The 12,453-nt window shown below is 40.6% G+C and overlaps 2 protein-coding genes across 2 annotated transcripts; one reads left to right on the top strand and one right to left on the bottom strand.

Moving 5' to 3' along the window:
* Positions 1 to 2,085: 2,085 nt before the first annotated feature.
* Positions 2,086 to 5,817, bottom strand: LOC307238321 (potassium voltage-gated channel subfamily V member 2; the record flags this gene model as incomplete). The annotated part of the gene is made up of 4 exons (XM_080011253.1): positions 2,086 to 2,403; positions 3,726 to 3,851; positions 4,490 to 5,123; positions 5,270 to 5,817. 4 exons carry the CDS (start codon positions 5,815 to 5,817, stop codon positions 2,086 to 2,088), a joined length of 1,626 nt encoding a protein of 541 aa, XP_079867379.1.
* Positions 5,818 to 8,453: 2,636 nt separating this feature from the next.
* rps28 (ribosomal protein S28) lies at positions 8,454 to 11,442 on the top strand. The gene is made up of 4 exons (XM_080010577.1): positions 8,454 to 8,533; positions 8,832 to 8,879; positions 9,666 to 9,788; positions 11,320 to 11,442. Exons 1-3 carry the CDS (start codon positions 8,495 to 8,497, stop codon positions 9,786 to 9,788), a joined length of 210 nt encoding a protein of 69 aa, XP_079866703.1. The 5' UTR covers positions 8,454 to 8,494; the 3' UTR covers positions 11,320 to 11,442.
* Positions 11,443 to 12,453: the final 1,011 nt, after the last annotated feature.

Here is a 12,453-nt window from a genome sequence, read left to right on the forward strand (position 1 = left end):
TTGTCCTCTGTCATTAAATCACTTGATTTGCACCCAGCATGAAATTTGGGTGATTTGCCCTGTGTCACATGTGGATAGTAACAAGGTCCATGTACTCAGTTACATTTACATTTTTCTGAGTAGATGATTGGAAATAATACTTTTTTAAATTCAGGGGAGAATATTTGTAAAGGAAAGCAATGGCTTATTTATTCCATTGCATTTTGTCCTTCTATATTCACTTCATATGATTGTTGAAGACAGTAAAATGAGGTTCACCAGATCCAATACTTTCTTAGTTCCGTTGTTAATTGGAAAACTACGTTTACTTACACTTGAGTTTAAATTATTTTAAAATAACGGTACTCTTACTTGGGTAAAAGTACTTGGGCTTTACATAAAAGAAAATGGAGCGTAGCTACCCTGATACAAAAATAAAACACAAGCATGTTCAAGCTCAAGTTCAAGAAATTATTTGTCCCGTTATCTTTCCGTTACAGAAACAAAACAAAACAAGACCCTCGTATCTTAGATAACAGATCTGCGTGTGTGTGCAATAACATGTGGCTGCCAGGAGCTCTTGGTATATTTTTTGATCTGTAATCGTTGCTGATGACAGTATTAGAACTGGCGTCCGTCCTGTTGCATGATCCTGTAATCCCATTAGAAAACCTCCCACCACCTCTGAAATGAATACTGGCTCAGGCAAGTAAGGATTTAACCCCACGCTGTTAAGGTTTTGTGAATTTCCAACCTGCACGTGGATGACAGACCATGTTTAACACTATGTCCAAGTGTGGAACGGAGTGGGTTTTATTGAGCAATAAGAATATATACAAACATATTTAAACTCAACATGTTTCAATCACATATTAATACTGAGTTTCACTCTAAAGAATCTGAATGGGGGTTTTTTCCATATATTTTAGTTATTTTTAACCTTTTTTTTTTTTACAATTTTGGCTTATTTTCTTTATTTCATTGGAATTATCTAATGTTTTGCGTTAATAGGGAAACACATCTATTTATTATTATAAATTGTATTTATTTATTTTCATAATTTTCATCATAATTTATTTATTATTTGTTTATTTACTTTTTTTTCAACCATCACTTAGCATGGCTGCTTTTTCCAAACTGCCCCGATTCATTCATTCATTCATTCACAAAATTGACACAATTCACACCTGAAGTTGTATGGTTTGGCTTAATCGCTAAACAGTGCTACTGCTGCAAACGGGGGCTTATTGCCTTGCATTAGGCTATTTGAACAGCACCTTCTCACAGCAGCTTTGCCCTACTTTCAATACCAACAAAGTCATTCATACATATTATTTCTCCTCCTTTATTTTTTTTATTCTGTCTTCAACAAAAAAAAAACACATAGAAATGAGTTTCCTTTCAGAGTTTAGGTGGCTTTCATTACATGTATGAACCATGTATACATTTCTAATGAATTAAAATAATGCATTCTCTTGTATTTAATAATGCAATAATGAATTGTTAGACTTGCTGGTAAACCCATTAATGAAATCTTAGTAATGATTTTGACTTGGGTTATAACACACACGGCATCTAACCGTAAGGTTAGGCGGCGTGTGTTACAGTATAAGCTATTTGTGTATCTTGCTATTTGCCAGTCTGGCTATTCCCCTTGTGTTGCCCATTTATAGCACTTCCAGGGAGGCGTTTGGTCAAATCCATCATATCGCTATTAAAATGGTATGCACGATATTACTTGTATATATACTGTATATATATATATATATTTACACAGTATATCCAATATCCAATTCTGTCAACCCTTAGTAACAGTCCAGTGCAATTTATAGGAAGAAATAGTCAATATCGAGGGGAGCAATGATCCCTGCTGCTTTGACAGAAAAGTCATCTCCCACAGCGTGCAAATGTTGCTAAAGCTCAGGCTTACAGCTTATCTCCACTTGCCTCTGCCTCTATTTGCCCCCTCTGATTGTTTGCTTTCCTCCATCCGTGCATCCTGTCAGCTCTGCATGGTCACATGCGGACGGTGGGGTCTACGACTTTAGACTTAGATCCTGAGCCTTGGGGATGATAAGGCCATTTTGGGTCAGCGAGGTTACGCCCTCAGTCCATGGACTCCTGACAGGCCTGCCGCCCGCCGGGGCGGTAGTGGGTCTCGTCGTCCGAGTCCGGCGCCTGGGGCTCGAAGCAGCCGTCAAACTTGCGTCTCAGGCGCCTCTGGAGCTGGAAGGTGCGCTCGATGCTGACCTGGGTGTACTCCTGCTCCTTCAGCTTAGCATAGTAGTCCGAAAACTTGTTGAAGAGGATGGAGATGGGCATGCCGTTGAGGATGATCCCAAACGAGATGCAGCCGAACGCCACACAGCGGCCCAGATAAGAGATGGGGACCACGTCTCCGTAGCCCACAGTGGAGATACTCACCTGGACAGAAAAAAGAGGTTTAAGTTAAAGAGTTTGGGGAACAAAAAGACTCCTAGTTATGTCCGATTTAGACATAAGATGTTACAGTATCTCATCTGTATGCAGGATGCAGGATGGAAATCTTATCCAATCAGTGGAATTAGTGATGAAAAAAACCACAAAGGCACCAGACACCCATTCATATTTGAGCTCCTTGTTAAGAAATCAGTTTGAATAATAATAATAACAACTTTGTTCGATCACCACCAACGACGCTGCACTGCCTTTGATCAAATTGCCATAGATCCAACTATCGGCCGTACTACGGGCTTACCGCCGGTTCAATAATCGAGCGGAATCGGTGTGTGAACACAGCTGTGACTTTACCGGGATCGAAAAGCCTTCGAGGAATACAATGGGACCGTTCCACTGACTGCAATGAATGAGTCTTGTCAGAAACCAGGCATTACAACGGATTAGACACATAAATTAACAGCTGCCGCTCGGACAGTTAAGAACTAATGTCCCTTGGAAACAGACAGAGCCAGAGTTGATGATGTTAAACACTCTGTCGCCTAATGCCCAGTGTGTTAGGAGGCACGGCTAAATCAAGTTCAAACCAGGGATTATATTGTCATTATACCAAACGGGAAACCAGTGCAATGTAAGCTTATTGTTTAAATTCAGTCAGGAAAGTTGGGAACAGCCCATTATCTTCTCACACAACAACGTGTTGATAAAAAAAATTCCAAATTCCAAATCATTATTGGTTCCCTTTAATATCACCAGAATGTTCAGTCATGCCATTGTAAATGTTAGAAGCATTATATCTCCAATGATATTCAACGAAACATCTAGTACCAATATACATATATATATATATATGTATATACATCAGGCTTTTTTTATACTGATTAAAAAAAACACAAAATAGCTCATGGAATAACTTGTTTATGTCTATTTCTGTTCTTTTTTTGCCTATTTCTGTATATTTGGCTTTTTTTTCAGACTGGTGTTATTCTAATTGTCTATACAGCAATGCACCAATACAGACCACGACAAATCCATTGTATATGAAAATGTACTTGGCAGAATGAACAGATTTTCATTATGATTCTACTAAGAAACTACAGTTTACCACCAACACTGTTTAGAGGATGCCTAAACACATTTAACACTGACCGTTTGCATTCATATCATAAGCCCAGCATGAATATTTCGAGACTGTTTAGAATCCCAACTCCCGCAACTTTGTATTATAAATAACAACTCTCGGGAAAATTCATCATCTGGAACCAGCCTCATATTATGAGGTTTTGTAGATGGAAGAGTGGGCTACTCACTGCCGCCCACCACCAGGCGTCTGGGATGCTGCTGAAGGGTGTTCCGGGCTGATCCACCTCCACCGAGTGCATGAGAGCAGAGAAGGTGAAGATGCCCATGGCTATGAAGAGGAACAAGCAGCACACCTGAGGGCACAGAGCACGTGGCCCGTCAGGCATTTGAACTTGCAATAATAGTGTGTGTGAGTACGGGAGCATAGTCCTTCATCCTGGTTAACATTGCGGTTCCTTATTGATACGGTGGTAGAGCAACCCCGGTTTCCACATCAATGTCTCCATACAGAATAATCAAATCTCTATACATTCAAGAAGTGTGGTTAGAAATATTAGCAATCCAGGGCAACTATTGATCGATTATGCAAATTTACACCAATGCGACTAGTAATAGAGAACAACAGTGAACATAGCAACTACTTGAATGAAACTTTTGAGGTCCAGGAATTTTCTTCAACTTGCTTGCGTAATAGACTCGTCAATCAAAATGCTGTGGGTTGCTAAGTTGCAAAGAGGCAGAACGAGGGTGAGGAAATGGTTTTATTTCAAGGTGTGGGCTTGCCAGCTTGGATGAATGCTGTGCATGCTACTTCTGTGCCGCATTCCGTTTGAAAAAGAAACTTAGCTAAAATCAGTTATTTCCCAAATATAGCAATTACCTAGGAGTCAGTGTATTTCTACTGTACAGGGAGTGCCATATGCCACAGAGAAATTTGAATATTATGCAAAACGATACCGGAGTAGCCCTTTAAATCTTTAATAAAGCATACCTGCTCGGAGCACTGGCGGATGGTGAAGCCAAACGCCCTCATGCCCGTGGAGTGTCGAGCCAGCTTCAGAATGCGAAAGATCCGCATCAGCTTTACCACCTTCAGCACCTTGCTGACTTTGCTGACCCTGGCCATGGTCTTCAGGTCTTCCTGCGCGCTCATGTCTTCGGCGTCTATGAAAAACATCTCAAACACAATCTGGAGAAAGTAAGGCATCACCGCCACCAGATCCACAAAGTTTAAGCCGCTCCTCACAAAGTGCTTGATGTTTGCCGTGGTCACCAGGCGGAGGAAGTACTCCATGGTGAAGAACAGGATGGAGAAGATTTCGATCCACTCCATGTAGGTTTTATTGTAGAGCTTGTACACCCTCAGCTCCTTCACTGTGTTCAGGGTCATGGCCACGATGGAGATGAGGACGAAGAGGCTGGAGAACACGGCAAACCCTTTGGCCGACAGCGAGGAGTAGGGGTTCTCCATCAAGTCCCAGAGGATCTTCCGGCAGTGTCCGAGGACCATTCTCTTGTATCCCTCCTCGTCCTGGTGAGGCTTGATCTCGTTGATCAGCTCCTGGTTGACCTTCAGCTGGTCTCTAATATCGTCTACCTTCTCCTCAAATAGAATGCGGCAGCACCTGAGAAGAAGCAAATAGTTAAATGCCGCTTTTCACAGGAAGCAGCTTTCACACAGCTCTCTGAGATACACACTAGAAGACACACAGTCACATCCACATAGAGCAGCCAGAACAAAGGAAAAAAAGGTCCTAAGGCCTGAGCACACCTCGGAGTATCTTTCATCTTCAGCCCCCAGAACGCAATCTCCTCCTCGAAGTTGATGGGACAAAGGCTGTCCATCACCCACAAGACGTTGCTGCAGTAAAAGTGGAAGATGTAGTGGAAGAACATCGGGTCCCGGTCAAAGAAGAACTCGTTGTTCTGAACGTTGTAGTCGTCGCAGAGCGTCATCCGCTTGGCCGGATCGTTGCAGAGGGCCAGTACTCCGATCCTGGTCTTGGGGTATCGGAGCACCAGATGCTTTGGGATGTGAAAGACCTTGCCGCCCACGTTGAGGTTGACGATGTTGGATTGCCTCGGGTTTGGTACGTCTTTCTTGTCCTTTTTATCCCCGCCTCTGCCGGGTTTTCCATCGTCTGGGGTGTCGAGATTGTCCATGGACGTCCAGGCTTTGATGGAGCTGTCCTGCGAGAAGGGGAAGTCGCTCTCCTGCTCCTCGATGCTCAGGGAAAAACTGACTTCTCGCTTGACGCTGGCGAAAAGGCTGGAGCGCCGCTTTTTCAGCACTTTCATCTTGGGCCTTAGAACTTCCATTTTGACGGCAACACCACGGCTGCCCTTTCCGAAAGCCTCCGTTGCGAAAGTTCAGGTCAATGCAGTGGATTATTTTAGTAAAAAAAGAAAAAAAAAGAAAAAAACAATGTTGAAAATCACAACAGCATTCCAGTCAAATTCCCAGGGCATCGTCCCCCCATAATGCGTGCCGCCAGGCTGGAAATAAAACTCAGACGTTAAAAGGGAAGAGCTACCGTGTTCGCCTCTCAGCGTGCAAGAAGATCAACAGCATGAGTTGGGGATTCATCCTCCTCACTGATTCTCTAATCCTATTGCTGTTCTTTCTGTCTAAACGCAAGTTAAAAATACTGTCCGTGAGGATTAGTGTTGTGATTTAGAGCTTTGAGTCGAAGAGGAAAGGCAGAGAGTAGAGTGAGGGGCAGTCTTCCGTTGCTGACAAGGCTATTAAAAGCTTACATGCAGACAGCTCATTGGAAACCACAGGTAGAACTGCTATTTTCAAACTATAGAACTGCCACAGATAGTAAAGCCGCTTTTCACCAATCAATCAGTCAGTCCATCAAATAACCAGCCAGCACATTATAACTGCAGGAGTGGAACATTAAAGAGAAGAGAATATTCAAACCATGGTTACAATAGTAAAAAAAAAATTAAAAAAAGAATGAAGTCTTTTTTTTTGTGCTATTGTGAACATCGGAGCGTATCAGATGTATCAGATCAAGTAGAAGCATACAGTGAGTAAGCTTCTACTTGTTGTTATTTTATATGGCTATATTCTCTAATCACTCCACCTCTTGTCCATAATCTCCACTGCACATTCTGACCTTGATGTATTATTTTTATATGCCTTAAGGGATCAACTACGCTACACTTAGTAAATAGATTTGAATGTTATTTTTGTTTGCCCATTTCAGATAATAACTCTACAATATGAATGAATTTACCAGACTCACAAACAGTTTTTACCCTCAGGCCATCAGGTTTCTCAACCTGCAACATCTGTAGCAACATTTTACATCTATGTCAATTAAATGTACATCACAATAACTACACGTACATGTCCACCGGCACTCCTTCACTTTATATTTATATCCAAATCTTGTGCAATAGACTGACCTATTTCTGATGGAACTGCTACAATGTCCCAATTATTTGGGTTTCTGTTTTAGGATTATTTTTCTTATTTTCATTTTATGTACATACACTGTGACCTCTTGCCCGTATTTGTAACATCAACTCTTACCCTTTTTTATTTTTTTTTTATATCCGACTCTTATTTTATTAAAAAATATATATATCTTTCCTCCTTATGGTTGCCTTGTTATTTTATCTTTTTATGCCCACTACACAGTTGTTGCCTGTCATGCCCCAAGAATTTCATTGTACCGAATGACCTTGTGTTGTACTGTACACTTGACAAATAAAACACTTTGAACTTTGAAAAGTGAAAAAAATTCTGTCTCAGAGACATAAATAATAGATTGAGTTCGCCAAAAAGACAAACGATGCAGTGACTTCTATCTTTGAGTGTGATGTTCTGATGATACACGTGAGGCGCTGCATATCTGTGCGGACCTAGTCCAAGTCACAGTGGGTTGGGGCCCCGCAACAAAACAATCATTTTAAAATCGATTTTCTTGCAATACATTGTATATCCTGGACATCCTGGTGTAACATTAAGGCTTTCTGACCTTTGTGCGCAGGTGAATGGAAGAGACGGGCATGCTGGTTTTGATGTTTGCCTCAAAAAAACATGAATCAAAAACCAAACTGTTGCCTTTTTTTCCTTCTACTTTCATAAGGCGGTACGTTACCAAATCTTGTACATAATGAATTCCCCACTCGAGAGGCATTTGTGTTGCATTAACCTTTAAAACTAAATTGGTAAATCAAACTTTGAAAATAACTTGTTGTGAACATTATAGTGGTGTGGGGGAATAAATAAATTACAACTATAATAATGATAATAATGATAATAATAATAATAATAATAATAATAATAATAATAATAATAATAATAATAATAATGGTAATAATAATAACAATAATAACAACAACAACAACAACAACAATAATAATAATAATAATAATAATAATAATAATAATGGTAATAATAATAACAATAATAACAACAACAACAACAACAACAATAATAATAATAATAATAATAATAATAATAATAATAATAATGGTAATAATGGTAATAATAATAACAATAATAACAACAACAACAACAACAATAATAATAATAATGGTAATAATGGTAATAATAATAACAATAATAACAACAACAACAACAACAACAACAATAATAATAATAATAATAATAATAATAATAATAATAATAATAATAAATCGTTCAGAATTTGTATTTGCCATATTGCGTTTTTGAGGAGAAACTATGTTTATTCCGAGTTAATTTGGAAATGTAAATGGTATGCTCCACTTTTTCCCCTGCATGGGCTGTATGGTATAATCTGCCTACCGGAAAAGGAAATGCCCGCTTAAAAATATTTTGATTTCAGAAAAAAAGCACATTCTAGAAATACACACAATAAAATACGCGCTAGATCAATAATCCGTATCTGTCCCGAAACAATAATAAATTTGAAATAGACGCAAATTTGAGGAAATCCAGCCGCCATATAACCGACCCGTACACCACGTGACACCCTTTCCGGTCGAACCTGACAACATGGACGCCAGCCGCGTGCAACCGATCAAGCTCGCCAGAGTAAGAAAACGTGTCACTCGGCTGCGAAAATGCGATTCAAAGACTTCCCTGGCGCCACGACTCGTTTGTGTCGCGACTGGTCGCCACATTTCGAAGTTGGAATTGCTCCTTCCGCCGTAGCGTTAAGCGGCTCGCTGGCCGTGCTCGTCCGCCGCGGAGGCCTGGCCATGCTACATGCTACATGCTAATGCTAATGCTAACAGATAGCGCCGAGTCTCCGGAGTCTTTTTAGATTCACTGGCATTTCTTGTATCGAGTGTTTTGAAAATGCACGTTGACGTGCGCGTTTGTTTCACAGGTCACCAAGGTGCTCGGAAGAACCGGCTCCCAGGGACAATGTACACAGGTTAGTGGTCGCGTTGAATGGCGAGTCCCCTAAATATGCGCATTCGTTCCGAGACTTGTGTCGTCTTGAGCGGCGTACAACCAGTTCAACGCGCGTGTTTATTCGTGCAGTGTTGTTGTTTTTTTTTTTTTTTACAACCTTCTCCCCATGAAATGAACCCGCGGGACATTGCTGCCCCGACACTGGCACACGCGTGTGCGGCTGTGCTTATTGAGCTGCATTAGTACAGCCTTGCGGTTTTGATCTTCCAACACCAGCTGCATACATGTCACTGCTTTAACGTGTGAATGTATGTTCGTGACAAATACACCTCTTGGATCTTCAACCAGAGCTCCTCTCCGTGGTTTGATCGTCACTCAAAGGGGAGTGAAAGGGGTGAACTTGGAAATAGCTCATGGGCAACTCAAGCCCTGAGAAGAGTGAGGCAGCGGGGGGGGGGCAGTGGTACAGGATGCAAGCCGCCATTAGAAACCCAAGATAAATATACTCCGATGACGAAAACGAGGAGTTGGATATATACATTGTGTACACGTTTTAATCAGAAGTTACCAGGGAACATCCCTGTGCACTGGATTATGCTAACTAGTGCGCCCAATATGTGCAGATGGCAAGTTCCTCAAGTACAAGGTGTAAATAGCACCAGTCTGTAGCAATGAATTCTAATTGAATGGTAGTTCTGGTAAATACGCCGCTGCATAAACGGATGTGTAGCCATATTGTGTAATCAATCGTTAGGTACAACTGGTGTGTAATGGACCTCTGTCTTCTGTCTCCTTATTGTCGCAGGTCCGCGTTGAGTTTATGGATGACAGCAATCGCTCCATCATCAGGAATGTGAAGGGCCCAGTCAGAGAGGGAGATGTGCTGACGCTGCTGGAGTCTGAGAGAGAAGCCAGGAGGCTCCGATAGGTGAGGACCACACGGTTGGGAAGTACCTCTGGGGGGGTTGAGGCTGGTGATTATTTTGGGGTGGCATATAGAATGTTGGGTGCCGGTTTTATATCCATGTTACATTCTTTGCATATTCAGATGTGATAAATTGCTGTGACTTAGTAAAGCTGCAAAATACAACGCATGGGGTATCTGATCCTGTACCCGCTTGTATTTCCAGTTGTTTTGACAATGTTCCATCATACATTGAATGAAATTGACAGGGCCTCAAATATTTTCAGAATCAATTCTTTTTTTTTCTGTTCATATGAATAAAAAGTGTATTACACGGCAAATACTCATCCCAAGTTTTCTGAACAGAAACAGGTGCCTTGAAATTGGTCAGTGTTTACCAAGTACACTAATACATTTTTATAGTATGCAACAATAATGAAGTCATGTAATTTTGACTGAATTTCCTTTGCATATGAAATGATCTATACAAATACACTTGCCCAAATAAATGTGTATCGCGGTGGAAGGTGGCCAGTTTGTCCTGTGCTCAGGGCATTAATACTTACATAGGGTTCCTAAATTGTCAGCAAGTTGGCTGGCACGTGGGATGTTTGTTCACTTTTTTTTTTAAATTAAACAACAGTAGAACACTGTATGTATTATGAAGAGTAAACAATTAGAATCTAGGTATAAGAACTGAACAAAGCATTATTACAACCTTTTGTGGCGTGTATTTTCATATTGCACAGCCGCATTTGAATCGGGTCGGAATGTTATGGGTCAAGTCGTCTTAATTTGCTGTTGTACATAATCCGTTTGTATAATAGCAAACATGGATTCAGAGATGAAAAATTCCTGGATGTATAAAATGCGTAAATTGTCATTTAATAGTTTGAATGACAGTCTCGGTTACATATAGGGATGTAACTGTACAGCATTTGTTATACTGCGATATCAAACGACCACGCTTCTGAACTGTAACCCTTTCCCTGTAATTCTGTGCCCACGGTATAAATTTATGTTGCAAAACTGAAGATGTAAACTTGGCCAAATGTTGTAATAATCCATCCAATGTGTAATTTCCCCAAGCGCCACGTTCCACTATCAGGCAGAACTGCTTACACCAATATTTTACGACACGGTGCTTTACCTTACTTGCACGAACGCAGTGCTTGGTGAAATTACTCATTGGATGGATTATTGAAACATTTGGCCGTCTACCACGCAGGGGCAACGTGAGGTGAATTGAGGTTTACATCTTCGATTTTGTAAATGAGGCAGATTTGATATGTCGCTTATTTTGCCTCTCCTGTGAATTTGAGGGCCCTGACAAGTGCCTTTCCGCACTGCGGCAGAGGCTTTACCATGTGTTTTTCTTTAATATAAATTATTAATTGAATATCCAGAAACCAAAGGTAAATATTTATACCGTATACAGATGTATTTTGGTAGATACCATGCTGTGAAACCGTTACATTCATAGTTACCAGTGTGTTTATGAGATTCCCCCTATTTTCAGAAGTGGCAGCTTTCCTCATGTCTTTTCTCTTTGCAGTGCGTGGTTGAGCTGAGGTGCTGATCCAGTGTCTGTGGTTCAGAAGAAGCTGTCAGTTCCCTGCAATGGTCTACATCTTGTTTGTGCTGATGATTTGAAATAAATTTGGTTATTCAAATGGAAGTGGCTGTGTAGTTCATTTTTTATTTTTTTTAAGCTGACGTTGGTTTTTTTACTAAGATTATAATTTAATTTATTAATTGTCATGGTGCAACTCTTTGCCAACAATGTATGAAATAATGATGAAGTACCAGGAAGCCACATAGTTCTAACACATTTTAAGTGGATGTAACTCTTAACTAACATGCTGCTGTCCTTTATACTGATACTTGAATCCTTTGTGTCCTCCCTGTAGAAATTAAGTGGATCCATTATTGTTTTTGATTCCCACTGTGGTCGCAACTATAATATATTTTAATATATTCAACATTTTTCATTGAAAGTGACCTTTTCATTGTGAGTACTAGATACATTTGGCATATCAAAGCATTGTTCACACTTTACATAGGTGTGCATGAATCTTTCTCCCCTGATTTCCCAAGACTGAATGAATTCTGAAAATATCAAGCTCTTATCAGGCTCCAGTTCCTTTGGCTGAATATGAAACCATGAATAGAAAGTCATACAACTAAGTTACTTCTATTTTAGGATTTCCCACTGTGACAGATACCATGTACACTACTCTACTCTGATATTTGGCTTTCGGGTGAAATTTATGGAAAATGTAAAAAGTTCACACTACAGTGATATATCATGAAAGGAGGGCATTTAAGTAGAAGCATGCAATGGTGATTTCCTTATCTCAAACAATTTATTGAAAAAAAAGCCAACAACAGTGGTGGGTTTACCACAACAAAAAATGTCTCAATAACTTGTCATGTGCCCTTGAGCATCAATTACAGCTTGACAACGACGTCTCATGCTGTTCACAAGTCGATTTATTGTCTGCTGAGGCCTGGCCCCCCACTCTTCTTGAAGGGCGGCCCTCAGGTCATTGAGGTTCTGGGGTACGGAGTGACGAGCCTCTACACGGCGACTCAGCTGATCCCATAGGTTTTCTATGGGATTCAGGTCTGGAGAAAGTGCAGGCCACTCCATTTGAGGTACCCCAGTCTCCAGCAGCTGTTCCCTAAT

The sequence above is a fragment of the Zeus faber genome, assembly GCF_960531495.2.
Source record: "Zeus faber genome assembly, chromosome: 12".
Classification (NCBI taxonomy): domain Eukaryota; kingdom Metazoa; phylum Chordata; class Actinopteri; order Zeiformes; family Zeidae; genus Zeus; species Zeus faber.